At 43.6% G+C, this 16696-nt stretch overlaps 1 protein-coding gene and 1 long non-coding RNA gene across 9 annotated transcripts in view; one reads left to right on the top strand and one right to left on the bottom strand.

Annotated features, from left to right (window-relative positions):
* The window catches only part of GRAMD1C (GRAM domain containing 1C), a 144834-nt gene that overhangs the window by 102352 nt on the left and 25786 nt on the right, over positions 1 to 16696 (top strand). For all 7 annotated transcript variants that reach the window (XM_075592844.1, XM_075592843.1, XM_075592842.1 and 4 more), the window contains one exon: positions 16384 to 16502. In XM_075592844.1, coding sequence (XP_075448959.1) covers positions 16384 to 16502 — 119 coding nt within the window. The remainder of the gene's footprint in view (positions 1 to 16383; positions 16503 to 16696) is intronic.
* Positions 398 to 7594, bottom strand: LOC142490487 (uncharacterized). 2 transcript variants are annotated; one of them, XR_012800082.1, is made up of 4 exons: positions 6492 to 7594; positions 4839 to 4905; positions 3942 to 4112; positions 398 to 2934 (listed from the first exon to the last, which is right to left on the bottom strand). It is a non-coding gene; the product is annotated as an uncharacterized LOC142490487 (long non-coding RNA). The 2 variants fall into 2 exon arrangements; XR_012800083.1 differs by having other exon boundaries at positions 3983 to 4112; positions 6492 to 7543.

The following is a 16696-nucleotide window of genomic DNA, read 5'->3' as shown; positions in this document are numbered from 1 at the left end:
AAGCTCTTATTAACCTGTACATTACCAGGAAAAGCACTCTGTATTAGATTTGTCACAATCAAACTGCAACAAGCAAGTTCCCCTGAGAGTGGGAGATGCAATGGAGTGAGCTTTTAACCATTTAAATGTGGGAGGGGGTGAGCTTCAATTAGGTAGGAGGGAGCCACCCTCCAATCAGCTAAGACCAGCTGAACAAGAATTGTAAAACATACAGGACACCTACAAGCTCATATTGAACCCCCAAAATAACCACAACATATATGCTTATATATAAGTGTCACAGAGGAGTGCTACTGAGCATGGTAATATATATTTAAAACCAGAGACAGAACATGAAACAGAGACAGAGCTCAGTGCACATCCAGTGAAACTTATACACGGTACAGTGCCTAAATATCTATTGAACACACAAAAAGACTAAGACAATCCCCGAAAGCAGCACTCTAAATATACCACAAAATAACTGATAACATAATACCAAAAGACCAGGAAACTAAAGTCAGAATAGAAAATGAATAGATTTTAATAGCGAGCAAAAAGAACACTAACATTTAAAAACATATACACACTAAGGGCAGCAAAAAATACAAAAAGACTGTGACAGACTAAAATTTACAAAAATCAATAATGCTGAAAAATAAATCAAAAGCAAAAAATGTGTCTGCACAATGAGCCTGATAACTATGTAACCCTGCTTCCCCCCTTCCCAGAGACTCTGCGGTGGTGTCTGGGATGCATGGGGGCAGATTACATGCGGTGTGGTGCATACCTGTGAGGAACAGGAGGGCCTGAGCTTCCCGCGATGTTGTGGGGGAGCCAGGACCGGGCTTCTGGGGTGGTAGCCTCCATGATCTCTTAGGCCGAGTCCATAGACGGACAGGCCGTGCTGAGGCGTGCGGACGCTCCGCGCTGAGCCCCTGCATCCTCAATGAGGATGCCTTGAGAGGGGGCTCACGCGAGCGTCCGCAGGCGTGCTGACGAGTTGGAGGTTTCAGCCGAGCGCCAAGCTGTTTTTCAGCGCGCTGTCGGCTGAAAACCTCCAATCACAGCACAGCAGCGTCAACGTCACGGCGCCGTGACATTGACGTCAGTGCGTCGCGGGCGATTGGCCCAGCGACGTCACTGCCCCGCCTCCAACCACCTCCCCCCGGCTCCCTTCGCGCACGCTGGCAAGTCCGTGCAATCACGCTGACTGAAGCAGGCGCGCCTCAGCGTTAGCGCACCTCCGCTCTCCCCACACCTCTATGGCCCGGGCCTTAGCAGTGCAGCGCCTCCATCTTCTATACTCCCAGGAATATGGGATAGGACCTGTATAGAAGAACCCTTTGGGTCCCAGGGTACTAACTTCCAATTCACACAAAGTCTTTGGTAACAAAGGATAGTCTCTTTTATAAGCAGATCAGCAACTCCCCACGGTAGGGACGTCCAGTAGCCGCAACAACAACAGCCAAGCTGTACTTATTACTCCGCTCTCCTCCCACACAGATAATTCCTCCTCTCCTTCCCTCCAAGTCTCTCCTCCGACAGGATGGTCTGGGCTAGGGCTTCAATACCCCGTGGCCCACCCCCGAGGTTATCCTCGCGGTGGGGCTTGGCTTTTCCCATCACCCCTGGCAGTGGGGTGAGGGCATTGGTCCACCAAGTCTATACTTCTATCAGCTCTACTTAAAGGAAGCTGACTCTCTCCACTCCTCTCTCTCTCTCTGCTCCTGCACTCTGCGCAGGGGAGACCGCGGTCTCCTCCCAATCCTCGGACCGATCCGCAGGATTCTTCGACTCACGGCATACTAACTGAACTGCATACTCTCGGCATAACTCCAGGCTCTCGGTATAACTCTAGGCTCTCGGTATAACTCTAACTCTCCTCCCAAATATACCTCTCGTGATGTCAGCAGAACCCCCCCTCTTGCTCATGCCTGCAGCAGAGTCCAGTCCTGCATCTACCACTCAGGGCGGGGCTATGTAGGGGGAAAACCCATGATGATTACTGGTGCCTGATCTTAACAGGACTTACCGCAGTAGAAGGGAGATAGGTATAGCCGGTGCTGTTTACAGGGGGCTACAACTATATAAAGCGACACAAAGAAAGCTGAATATTTAAAAAAAACCTGGTAAAGACCTAAGCTAAAAAAAGTAGATAACTAAGCTAAGGGCATAAAGAAAGGTATGGCATAAATAAACCTATATTCAAAAATGATGTACATAAGAAAAATAATAACTTAAACTAAGGGGGAGGCACAGGGGAGACAAAATGAAACAAAGAATCAAACCCTGAACAGCAATACAAAATATCAAAATCCAAAAAAGATGCATACAATGCCTGTGGTGGCTGCACAAAAGCAAGTAAGACACATGGCTGTAGAATCACAAAAAGCCAGTGCTTTTTGCACATATGAAACAACCTAGAGTAAGGGTTCCATAGGAGATAATGACTCCAGATAGCAGAGAAAATGATACTCAGCTGCCATATAGTGATGATGGAGTCAGTCCCATGGAGTTAAACTCCAGGATGTGTGGAAATAAGTCATACAGTCCAAAGGATAAGCACCAAGAGTCACGCCAACAAAATAATGAATAGCTGCCTAGAGTGGACACTCAACGCGTTTCAGCCAAGGGGGCCTTCTTCCCGGAGTGGTAAAAGAGTAGTGGAGGCTTGCTGAGCTATATACGGTGTTCAATAAGTATCAGCGACGCCCTTTCCTGTTGGTGATCAGTAACGATGACGTCGCTGGGGGGCGTCGTCGTCTGCACAGGTGCTGTAAGGTAAGGCATTCAGAGCTGTGGCATCCTTGGATACTGCAATCCCAGCTGACCACATAGCAACTCAGCTGCACATGGGCATATGCTGCAGACTGAAGCATCTGAGTGCAGGAGTCTTAGTGAAGTCATCCAAACATTGAAAACAGACAGAGGCAGGATTCATTAAATTCTGATCTGTATCATGAAATTCAAAGATAAAAGCACAAAGATGTTAGACTACACATAGAGGGTTCTGCCTAACAAAATATAAGGCATGTATAAAAAAGTAGCAGATACAAACAGAATAACATATTGAGCATCTAAAGAATAGACAATTGTTAAGAGCATAAATAGTCAAACAGAAAGAAGGAAAGTATAGTATAAAGGCAGGGGCAGAGAGAATACCGTGGGATGTACTTGTAATAGCAACAAATGTATAAGTTGCTACGGGTGAGCTTCCACTAGGTAGGAGAAGCCACCCTCCAATCAGCTAAGACCAGCTGAACAAGAATTGTAAAACATACAGGACACTTACAAGCTCATATTGAACCCCCAAAATGGTTAAAAGCTCACTCCATTGCATCTCCCACTCTCAGAGGAACTTGCTTGCTTGCAGTTTGATTGTGACAAATCTAATACAGAGTGCTTTTCCTGGTAATGTACAGGTTAATAAGAGCTTCAATCAGACTTAGAACTATGCAACTAATTTTGACAGATTTATTATAAATCATTCTTCCTGGTAATGCACAGGTTATTAAGAATTTATATTAGTGTTAGGTACCCTTGAGATGTGGTCTGCCGTGTAGTGGCTCAAGGGCTTACAACACTTTGGCCAAAATGTTAAACTAAAAGACCATTTTATTCAATAGATATCTATACATATATATTTAGGCACTGTACCGTGTATAAGTTTCACTGGATGTGCACTGAGCTCTGTCTGTGTTTCATGTTCTGCCTCTGGTTTTAAATATATATTGCCATGCTCAGTAGCACTCCTCTGTGACACTTATATGCTTATATATATGTTGTGGTTATTTTGGGGGTTCAATATGAGCTTGTAGGTGTCCTGTATACTTTTTATGCTGTCCAGTTCCAGAACTGTTTACTTGTGTTAGTTTGCAGATTATTCAGATGTGCCATTGGTGGCTCTCTTGAATAAACATACATGTTATTATAAGGAGCAGTCTTTATAAGAGCAGTACCACTTAGGAGCAGAGTAGCTAGTAGCAGTGATTCGGGGGACCTTTTAGTGTGTCTCCTTATAACATCCACGGGACATCACAAGAACTGGCTCCGTGATGGCCCTGGTGACGTCCAGTGGTCGCCATTCATTGGTTCTTTATTTCTAGACGAGATCTGCGGCTTTTTGGATTCTGTGAAGGAGATCAAAGGGCAGGGAGATGGGTTACCATCTGGTAATAGCTGCACTAGCGATCACATTGTCTGCGTGCCCGAAGGTGTGGGGCAGTTGGGTCAGATGGACCTTCTAGCATCATACAAGTTGGTCAATTGCAATAGAATGAATTCAGGTCGGAATTTCATACCATGAAAAACATGGCCCGGTATAACCAGTGTCATAGACTTTCGGGGGAGCATGAAATGTTATTTCTGTTTGCAGTAAAGACAGAGACTCCTAATCGGCAGAATGAGGTCATCTTTTGTGCGGGCCCAATTAGGAAACAGGACAGTAAGAAAGGGGCGAGGAGCGCAACATGCACCCTAATCTTGAGCTATTAATCGTCACATTGTATTTTGTACACGATTGAAAATGAATTATACTTGTTCTTTTAAGGGCATTAAGGGATCAATTCTACATACTGTACGAGGAAATGGCCATTTGAGCTGCTTTTGGGGCGAAATGGGGATTTGCGGCCGAAAATGGAGTGCATGGAATTTACCCCCAAGTAGATTTAAGTTAATAATCATATCCCAATTTGCAAGCTCAAATGGCACATTGGAAAAGAGGGAGGGAGACTGACTCCTGAAGTAACAAGCCCCCGAACCCTGAGGACCCCCTGGCTGCCGGTAAAGTAGACTCCAATCCTCAGTCAGGCGGCTGCACCATCTGTGCTGAAGCAGGGATTTCCTAAAAACCTGACCTGTTTGGAGCTCTTGAGGACTGGAGTTGGCCGCCCCCTTCATTAGATTATAGACGTTTGCAATTTTCTGTGAAAAAAAAAAAAATACAAATTATAGCCGTGGAGTCACCGATGGAAAGAGTTCTTGCCCAGTGTTGGTATCACAGGAACTGGGGGTCCCCAGAGGTTAGGGGACCAAAGAGAAGCCCAATTCAGGAAGTATATAATACTGTATATATCTGAAGCAGGTGTGACTGCTGCTTTTAAATAATTATTCTACTCATTAGTGGAGTTTAAACATTTGTTTTTTTTAACAGACAATAAAACCGTTTTATTTGGAAGCTTAAAATAATTCAAAATCTCTATTCCAAAGAATATTGTATTGTATGTCTTTATTTATATAGCGCCATAAATGTACAAAGCGCTTCACAGTAGTAATACATATCATATAAATAACAAATAATATAAATCAGGTCATGGGAATAAGTGCTTCAGACATAGAAGTACCATTAAGGAAGAGGAGTCCCTGCTCTGAGGAGCTTACAATCTAATATCATGTATATCAGCTGTATAACCCCGCGCTTATTGAGATGGATCTGATAGTACTTTTCTGTTTCATCCTAATCACATGGCTCATTGGGAGCGCCTTCCAATGTAGAGAAGTATTGATGTACGATAACATCTAAGCTTAGAAATATTAGAGTAGTGTATTTTAAAGATGGCCACCATTGTTAATGGAGAAAAGACCCCGTAACTCAGACCTAATCACTGCGACGTTGGGCTCGCTGCCGCTTTCTGACCTGCTTTAGTGAAGGATCCTATAGGGAGCCTGTAATAAAAGCAGTAACGATTATTGTGTTTCCCATGGAACATAATGCTGGGAGCCCTGTATTCAGGCCACATTTGAAAAGATATTAAACATACCTCCGCTGTTATTTGACGTTATTTTATACCCAACGGGCTCCCTGTATTAGCTCGCGCTGAAATATACCTGCGCCAGGCAGCGTCTATGTATTAATCTGAGCTGCGCCATTTTGGGTGCGCCTGCGTCTGCCTGCGATGAGGGGTTTACGGAGCGAGTAGGAGGAGTTAGGGGTGGAGTTACATTTGTATATTGGGTACACGCGTATAAATTTGTGTGTTACACTTCACAGTGTGATATATTGTGTTATTGATGCAGGAAATGTCACTCTGTGACACCCTCTTTTTGTCACTCCATATCCCCCTGTGCCTTTGCCACTTTCTGTATCCCTTAGTCTCCATGTCACTCTGAGACCCTCTTTTAAGTCTCCTGGGTCCCCCAGGTTGGGAAACTGCCTTAGACGAGGGGTAGGTAACAACCGTCTTCAAGGGCCACCAACAGGTCAGGCTTTAAGGATATCCCTGCTTCAGCACAGGTGGCTCAATCTGTCCCTGCTCCAACACAGGTGGCTCAATCAGAGCTTCAGTCTTTGACTGAGGCACTGATTGAACCACCTGTGCTGAAGCAGAGATATCCTGAAAATATGATCTGTCGGTGGCCCTTGTGGATTGGAGTTGGCCACTCCTGCCTTACACTGTGCAGACACTAATGAAATTATGCCTAACAACCGCGCACAGCAACAGCCCGTCACAAACACACAGGTAATAGCACCTGCAGAGAGGGGAGTGCTGTGACTTTAAGAGACGCCTCACCTGTGCAGCTTTTCGGTGGGTGTGAACCTGGAACCGGTTGGAGTAAAAAAAGCAGTTTCCAGTTTGGCAGAGCAGCACCTCGCACAACAGCCCCTGCAAACTAGGAAGTCAAAACGCTAGAGCGGTCCCGAACGCATTGCTAAGGAAATACATGGCACAGCAAGCAATCCAGAAGCAGCGTTCTGCGGCCACAGACCAACGTTCCCGGAGCTCCGAAATCTATTTCACAGTGCAGCTGATTATCAGCCGTTTGTAACCTGGACATAAACAGCGTGAGTCTAAACCCTTTTTTCTGCTTGTTTATAGCTGCAGTCCTTGCATCTGTTGAAGTAACCTTTCAATAAACCCTTTCTGCTATCCAGGGGCGTTCTGCAGCATTGTAGGTCGATATTAGTCTTTTGGCTTTTGGGAATGGTTAAACTCCGCTGGCTTCTCCATAATAAACTGTGTCTTTTTGTTTTTGCTGCCTGCAGTTCAGCGCATGTAATGTGATTCCTAAGCAGAAAAATAAAATGGGTGCTAAATATTTTTAGCGCTGGGCTGTTTTAATATTGTATGGGGGGGGGGGTTGGATCTTCCACATTAAGGACACACGGAATCTGATTCCTAAAGTACCGCACTGTGCATTGTCTGATCACACGCTATAGGTTTGTTGTGTTGTTACGGGTCGGTATTTATACCTGGTAATAATCTTGGTTTCCATGAGGCTGTGCGGTTTGGCACGCACATACCCCCGGAGCTTAGCAGGGTGTAGAGACGGAAGAGGTTTCTATTTGTGTGATCTTTAACCCCAATCGGGAAGTGTACCGGTATCGCCGCAAAATCTTTTCAGCCAATGATTGCTTTGCAATTGGAAGCTTGAATTGAATGCAGCTGAATATCATTGTGCCGGGGGGAGTCCTGTGGCGGTGGACGGGTTAGTCCAGTTGGCAGCTATGCACAAATTTGTTGGTATTTAAGTAATTTCCTCCAACTCTCCAAATATTTATCATCATGGCCTCCTTAATTATCAACCCGTTGAACCTCATTTGGAGACTGCTTGATTTGGGAGAGCCTGCCCCTGAAGTTTCTTCACCCCTTTCACGGCCAGAGGCGCTTGTAACGCAATGCATGCTTTGGCATCCCAAATATATTACACACAGTTGGAGTATAACGTTTAGACCAGAGGTGGCCAACTTCAGTCCACAAGGACCACCAGCGGCTCAGGTTTTCAGGATATCCCTGCTTCAGCACAAGTGGCTCAGTCTTTTAACTGCTTGAGCCACCTGCGCTGAATCAGGGATATCCCTAATACCTGGCCTGTTGGTGGTCCTTTGAGAACTGGAGTTGGCCACCTCTGGTTTAGATTATGTCAAATGGTTTTCGTTAGACTTCTTCAGCCCAGAACATGTTCTATCATTGTGAAAGGGGGGAAACCTGTTGATTGGACGAGGGCATAAATAAGCACACTGTTAATGTCTGTTATTTTATATATCCCACAGTCAAAGCTACAGTATAAAAACAAGAGATGCGTGGTGCAAAGTGTGCATGCAACGGTGGGCTTGTTTTCCTAGTAGCCATGCTTGTTGGTGGTGAGCAGTAATGGATGGAATACCCCTGGGCCTGTAAGAATACCCTGATAGAAACGCGATCTTCTATTTCCCAAAGACCCCAGGGAGATTTCTAGGTTCTGGACGCCAACATGACAACATTTGAACCCCTTTGCAAAGTAATATGTTGCAGGTAGCTCTGATGGCAAATGGGTTGATAAAATGATCATGATTGATTATGCAGTTTCAGAACCCTATGGTCCTGGGTTTCAGGCGTATGAGCGACTCTGCATTGTACATCTCCGCTTTGCATCAAGGCAATTTCATGTATTTTTGAAGTGCCAGATTGCATATGTACAGTAGTTAAACGCCAGGTGGCAGGGCTTCGATTTTATAGGCCCGCGTAAACTATATGTTCAGATGTAAAGGAGCCATGGGTTTAGCAGATCAAATGTCATGTTGCTTATCAATTCTCGCCCATTAAAAATACTCATTAACAAGCCTTTAGCTACAATGGACGGTTTCCAGGTAACATCCAGCCTTGGCAGCCATGAAGCATTTGGAAATTATCCACCACATGTATTTCACAATTTAGCTTTGTTATCTAGGTGACAGGAATTGCAGTCTGGTGGTTTGACAGCAGGACGATCAGTTTTGGCAGCATATTCAGTAATGCGATTGGCCGAAAACTGCCACTCGAGTCACTGGGAGGCTTCCGTGTGATTGGACGCCGTGGGGCTCATTAAATAAGCCCCCTATTTAATATGCTGTGGAGCTGCTTCCTTCATGTTAGGGAAGGTCTGAGCTTCATGTTATTTCACTGTTGTCATTTGAATGGAGCTTCAAGCCTCCCTGATATGGGGGAGACGCTTCACAGCATACTGAATGGGGGAATGGCACATTACTCTTTAGTGTAATTCCTAAAAGGTGCACTTTACATAAACATTTCAATCTTTTAGATAACTGTTACCTTGTTACTGATACGGCCTTCTCTTTCTGTTCTATTTGTATTCTGTTCTTTTATTTTTTTGCATGTATTTCTTTTTTCCTTAGGATTTGTGTTTGCATACATACAGTTTTCCAGTTTTGCTGTCTGTTTTCATAATGCATATAATGATTTCCACTGCAAATGTTTTTGTTTTTCAAGGCCTATCTACAATATAGCAGTTTAACCAGGGGATATGATAACTATATACATATATATTTGGGACAATACAAGGAGCTTTCAAAATAAGTATTCATCCCAAGGGCAGTACAAACGACACAGGGTCATCCCTTAAGGTTGGAGGAAAGGAGATTTCACCAGTAACAAAGGAAAGGGTTCTTTACAGTAAGGGCAGTTACAATGTGGGATTCATTACCCATGGAGACTGTGATGGCAGATACAATAGATTTGTCCAAAAATAAGGTTGGACATCTTTTTAGAAAGGAAAGGTTTACAGATATACCAAATAAGTAATAATGGGAAGGATGTTGATCCAGTGAGTAATCTGATTGCCAGTATTTGCAGTCAGGAAGAAATGTATTTTTCCCCTTATGAGATATCATTGGATGATATGTCACTGGGTTTTTTTGTTTGCCTTCCTCTGGATCAATATACTGTAAGTACAGATATAGGATAAAGTATCTGTCGTCTAAATTTAGCAGAGGTTGAACGTGATGGATGGATGTCTTTTTTTCAACCTCATCTATGTAACTATGTATATAACCACGTAACTGTGTATGTAACTATGTATATAACTACGTAGCTATGTAAGCACGTATTTGCGAGAGGGACCTGCAGACTTGGATGAGTAAGGCTTTCCTTACTGACATTAAAGAGATTTAGCCACAGACAGGGTTTTTCTTTTGTGTTGTCTATGTACAGTGTGAGACTGCTTTGCTTGGCAGCTAATTAACTATAATTACATTGTATGTAATTACTGTGTGTGAGTGTCAAAAGTAATTTGGGATCTATTAATAGCTAGAACAGTCCTGGGTTATTTGACTGTTTATTAAGGCGCAATATAGTTTATGTAAAAGTATTTTGTGGGTGGTATTATTTATCAGACAACTACCGTACATTGAACCTATAATCCTGGTGGCATTACATACATAGGTTCACTGTAGATGAGGTTAAGAAAAAATACTATGCTGGTCTCTGCCTTCCTTGAGGTTTATCACCATATGAGTCCCAGTGTCACCTTCTTGTGACCTTGGGTAGCTCCCTTTTGCTTCGCTGTGCCTCAGGCAGCGACATTAGATTGGGAGTGAGACAGGGACTTGTGCCTGCAACAATCCTATGCGCGTGGTCATCGCTATATAAGAAATACTTCAGTAATAATCATTTTTATTAATGTTAGATGCTGATCAGCATGAGCTCTGCATCGGTTCTGCCATCTGAAGTAGGGATTAGTGAGGACGTGGAAGCTCTTGATAAGCGGTCTCCATGTTGGCCCAGTAAGAACACTTCCAATCTGCACACAATCCAGCAGTTCTCAAAGGGTAGATAACCAAGCCGCTCCGGTGTGATAAAATGAGGCCTCCTAACGGTACAGGCCAGGATGTGGGGGAAGAATAGTATTGGTGATGGTTCTTTTATAGCCTGTGCATTGGTCTGTAAGCCTGCCCTTTACACAATGCTTCAGCAATCGTAGGTTACCTGCTGGAAATCTTTCATTTTAAATACAAAAGAAGGCTGGGAACCGGGATTGGTTCTTCCACGCATTAACCCCTTCTGTGCCCTTTAGATGTTCACCGTATGCCTAAAAAGCGTGGCATCCTGGGGGCCCTTATGATGTCAGGGCAGTTTTGATAATTTTCGAGGGGCAGGGGGGATGCGTTCTCTGGGTATTTTGGGACCTCTGAATGCAGGAGCCCCATTGGTGCAGAATACCCATAAAAAATGGGTTAGCAGAGGGAATTGCTGCTTTTCGGTGAGGTCACTTCTTCTAGGTATCAGAATTCGGTTAAAAACAAACGATCGGTTACCCAGATTTAACCCCTTAAACACGTCACTGCCAGTAATAGATTTTTGATGTAGATCCGGCTGCCCATGTAAGATTTCTGCTGCCAGTCATGTGGTATTTGGTGCAGGGTTGCACTTGGGAATTCTTGTTGTTGTACACAGACTTTTCAGACCTGACAACCCTTTTTGTTAAGCGGTATAGTATAGCTATGAACCTTTATCGTGTCAGGTACAGTTTACGCCAATGTTCTCCCTTATCAGGCTCTCTTAAGCACTGCAGTCACGGGCTCAGAATATGCTGCTCTACATGGCAGTCAGTCCATCATAGGTGGAGGTTAATACTTTGCGTTGGTTGCATTCTTTCAATGCAGTTCCCCTGTGTGATATTACCCAACAACCACACTTCTGAATACATTACTGCACTGAGTATCAGGTGTTAGAATGGAGTTCTTTGTGGGTAATGTTGGAATGTTAATATACGTTTACATAAGAGATTAAGTGTTTAAAAGACCTTTGACTACTTTTTATTGTGTGACGAGTCCGTGGTCTTGTTGTGAGAGAATCCTTTGGCATCAAATTCTATCCCATGTAGTGAAGTTCCAATGGATGACACTTGGCATCTTAACAAGCTTTATTTGGATATGTTGCTTCCTGGTTAGGCTCGTCATATACTGTGTGTGGCCTCATCTTCCCCCCTGTCGGCCGGTTCCACGCACACTGCCGTGCGCACGCGCGGCCCTATTATAGAAAGGCTGACTAAACTCAGCCAACTAAAACTGACGCGCACGGCGCAGCATGCGCACGCAGTATAGAACAGCCCTTAGGGGTAGGAAGGGCAAAAATATCTACAAGGTGAGGGAGAGGAAAGTCCCTTATTCAGTGCACAACCTCTAAAGGGAGGGGCCACTATATGTGCTAGAAATATAGCTAGAGTGGGTACTAATGACCCATCAAAAGAGACTTCTATGATGGTGGTAGCAATGGAAGTGGCACAAAGGTGTGACCACAAGGAAGGGGGGGAAAACCGTGGTACTGCGTGGTAAAAAGAGTGTGTGTAAAAATAGGCCTGATGTGGTCATTGCATAACCGTGGGATTTATTTGGTGAGTGGAGACATGCAGAGTAACCAAGTCGGGTGTTACAAGCACCGCTGCCAATTGGCAAAATATATTTAAAGGTGCTGTCCCACTCCGCTATATAAAGTAGTAAGAACCCAGAGTAAACTCTGTTTGAATCCTTGTGTCAGATGCCTTCAAACCTTGGGCAAGTCAAAATTGCATAGTAAGCTCTATGGGGCAGGTATCCGTTGTGAAATATTTTTTGGGGGAGGTGTCTGAAAAAGGAAGTTCCAGAACATAATTGTGTGCTTAAACAGAAACCCAATGGTTTAACAGCTACTCATTACTTAAAGACAATGACTTCTAGGCAGCAGAAACACATGTCGACATTCCAGTGCTGAAATTGGCGAGATTTGGGGGTTCTTGACTTAACTAATGCGTTTTAAACGATAAGGACTGCTTTGTTTCAGACTTGATTGAAGTCTGAGATACTGCTGATGAGAAATCGGCGAGATGACAGGTCTGGAAACATTGACATCTTAGGATCCTGATTCAGCTTGCTGCCAGGTTCCAGACAGTGGGCATTCTATACTCCTTGGTAATGTAAATACAAACGGAGTGTACATCCTCACCAGGGGACCAATACCCAAACAATACTCAGAGCATTCTCATGCGAATGCTTCATTGGGGCTAAGCATGGAGCGGAGAGGTGTGTGTGTCAGGGGCAGAGAATGACAGTGAGGGAGGGGAGAATGAGAGGGGGGAAGAAAATGACAGAGGTTGAGCGAGAGGAGAGAATGACAGGGAGAGGGGGGCGTGTGTATGAAATCTATTAGTTAAAACATTAACATTTTTCCGTTGGATATAAAATAAAAAAAATCTGAAAGTTCATTGTGTTTGGGGAGCACAAGGCGCACGCTGAAGGTTCTTATAGGGCACCAAATACCCTTATACCAGGCTTGACCGTACCTACTGCTTGTGACTGACCGAGGAAAGTTGCAGCCGAACCATGAGTGGAGATACAAAATAAAACCTTCTTTAGAAAACTGCGTTGGTGGTAAAAAAAAAAAAAATATATATATATATATATATATATATATATATATATATATATATATATATATATATATATATATATATATATATATATATATATATATATATATATATATATATATATATATATATATATATATATGGGAAAAGGGGGAAACAACGGCGCAAATACTGCTAACTATACAATGTGTTTTAGGCAAAAATAGATTGGGGGTATAGGTTTGCTGGTTACTCTGAAATGAAGAGAAACAAAATATAGTGAAGTACGTTTAGTAAAGATATATGCGCAAAGGTAGATCGCTACTTACAAAGTAGCAGATGTAAACAAGCATGTAGGATATTATAATCCTCTCCGTCCTGCTGCCTGGAGTTGTGATGTATCTCTCCTCCACGTGGAACGCCGGAATCCACCGTGCCGGTTCTCCTCTGGCTGCAGCTCTTCTCCTTGCTTCCTGGTTGTTATTTGTATAGTTAGCAGTATTTGCGCCGTTGTTTCCCCCTTTTCCCCTATATATATGCTATTGTGTGTAGCTTAACTTCAGGCAGCAACTGTTACTAATTTCTGGTTTTAATTATATCAATTTGCGCACTTAGTATTTTATAGTTTCTCTCATATATATATATATATATATATATATATATATATATATATATATATATATATATATATATATATATATATATATAATTATTGCCTCAAAATATAAATCTCCTGTATAAATTCAGTGCCTACTTAGTTGACCAGCATTAGAAAATGTAATTCATGGAGATTCTGCAAATTAGAACGGTGTCTTTCTAACTTGCATAATGTTATATCAGTTAGGTCTGTCCTCGCCTGCACTCTTCAGTGAACCATTCAATGCAGGTTCCCCAGCACCATTATGCTGTACAAGTGGTAACTCCCTGCCAAGAAGAATGGCATAGCATGTCTTACTGCTGGGAAACGGAGTTCCCAGGGACTCTGGCTGCATGCCCGCCCGTCCTCTGATCCTTCCCTTCTCCCTTCTTTTTACTTCTCCTTACCCCTTTCTTCTCTCTCTCCCTCATGGTAGAAAGATATTGGAAGTAGGGGAGCACAGTGTTTTGTGAGTGTATGTCCAAGGGACCTTTTTTCCATTTTTTAATCTTATATTAAATTTCCTTACGGTATCACGCTATGGAGTTTGCGCTTCTTTTTTTTTTCTTTCAATATATAAATATGTATATACTGTATATATGGCTTTGGGCCGTATTTGCCAAGCAGTGCTAAGCTGCAAGACACCTTATGGCCAATTCAATTAAAAAGGCTTAGCATCGCTGAGTAAATCTGGCCCTTTATTTCTTTAACGCAATCCTACACGGTTTACAATTTAGCTTTAGCGCTTCTGCAGATCTTTATATACACAGAGTGCTACATAGCTACATACCTGCATACATGCATACCTACATACATACATACCTACCTACATACAATAATTAAAATGTCTCTCTCTTCTTCCTGAGAGTGAGGAAGCTGCTGCTACGGAAAACCATTTATGATGCTGAAATTCTACAATGCACAAATGTTCATTGCCGATCCCGTGTAAATGTGCTCCTCCTCCACACCAAACCTCTCCTTTTTGTTCCCTTGTGTTTATAAACTAGAAGGTGTAAAACACAGGGAGAAAATGAACAGCTCGGGCTGTTCCACAAGGAGGACTCATCCAATGAAATGTAGAATGAATCTCCATGCACTTCAACCTTCCAATGTCATAAAGTACATCACACATCCAAGGGGACCACCTCCTAACTCCATCACATGATTGTTATATTCTCCTTGCATGGCACCACCATATGCTGCAGCACAGTACAATGTGGGAGGGAGGACAATATGAGGACGTGTGACTTTATATGTGATCACTTCACGATTAGCATATCTCGGTCGTTTCAATATTCCTGTAGCATGCTGTAGCTAAAGCAACCTCAAACTACGCTTCAGTATTTTTAGGCCATAGTTCAACAAGTATGTGAATTGCATTTATCAACACAGAGGTATGATGGAAAAATCGGCAACGGTGTGCGTTCTACGGAGGAAGATCCTCTGTTGTGGGTGACGGGGTTTGGTGGTAATAGTAGTAGTAACGTGTGGACTGTTGATGTGGAAGCTGAAACAAAAGCGCTTCTGCTGGAGTGTGAAGCATTAATCCCCAGTAGGGTTGCATACCCAGACGATGTTTAGGCCGCGCTGAAAAAATTAAATCCGTCCGGCCCGCCATCGCGTCGCTCCTACTATAAGCGCACACGACTTATTCAATACATTTGTTTTGACGCGACATCGCCGGGACTATAAGCGCGGCCTTAGAAATGATGAGATATGAAACTAATGACCCCAGTCACACTGTACATGTTGGAACCGCTAAGATTTTTTTTTTGGAGGGGAAGGGGGGCAGCGGTTACAGAAGCCCCGCGCTTTGCCTTTGCAGCCCGGCGTCAAATGAAGCCATGGTGTGACGTCGCGTTGCCATTTCATCATGGGATAGCATCACTTGGTAAATATGGTTTTTAACCTTCAAAGATGTAGGTCAAGATTCACAATGTCATGTTAAACACAGGAAAGTGACACTACTTTAAACAAACTGGGGTAGTGGTAACATTTTCATCGAGTTAACTCCATATTTTCGAAGGTAATTATATGCAGAAATACCTCCTGGAAAACCATTCATTAGCATGTGGTTTATGGGGGGAATTTCTTATTAAGGGGTCTTCACGCTAAGAATTGCAGCAGTAGCACTGCCGTGGTTCCAGGGGCGCCACACGTGAGCAATATCCGTGGCAGTGAAATCTCATTGCCGTGGCCCTTGCTTTACTCAGAGTAAGTGGCCGCGCTTTGGGGCAGGATTGCGGCCATCTCCGTGTTTCAGAAAACGCAAGACATCATTATTCTCCTCCCCTGACTACCTAGCGCTATTAGTGGCGACGGCAGTTTGTTTTCTAATTTAAGCTGGTAGGGAAATCTTAGCTTCCTAAAGTTTTGGTCCTGTTTAGTAGCCGGCTAGTGGAAACTGAGATGGATAAGGGGAGGGATGAGCTGGAAGAGTCAGCGAGAAAGACCCACTCATCCCTCTTCAAATGTTGCTGACTGAAGAAACGGCGCCTGCTTCTTGTCACCACTATCCGTCCCAATTTAGTTGGCGTCTCAAGAGTAACATCAGTCATTGGAAGGAAGTGTCTCCACCTCCATTGTTTATCGACTTGTATCCCCGCATGGGATGGATAACTTCCATTTCGCCAGAAATCAGACACTGGTTCATACTGATATCCTTGTGGTGTTTTGTCTTCCGTCAGTGCCTGACCAAGAAGGAATTCTGGCAGCTGGTCCAGCAGAGCTACGGCACGGAGCTGGGTCTGAATAATGAGGAGATGGATACCCTATCCTTGACAAGCGATGACGGTGGGCAGCCCAGGTAAGCGGACACACGTTTAGTGGTGCCCAGGATTGTACACACAATGTGTAGAAAGAAATGTGAAGGAAGGGTGACTTGGTTGATAGAAAATCATGCAATATAACTGTCCACTACTTCCAGAGGAGCCTGGTTTATAAAAGTAGCTTACAGCCGTGTGACGTTGAGTCTCTGAAACGGCAAGAAGTGTAGAAACA

The sequence above is a fragment of the Ascaphus truei genome, chromosome 3 (assembly GCF_040206685.1).
Source record: "Ascaphus truei isolate aAscTru1 chromosome 3, aAscTru1.hap1, whole genome shotgun sequence".
Lineage (NCBI taxonomy): Eukaryota > Metazoa > Chordata > Amphibia > Anura > Ascaphidae > Ascaphus > Ascaphus truei.
The sequence above is the reverse complement of the archived record's forward strand: the minus strand, read 5'-3'. Positions and strand labels throughout refer to the sequence as shown.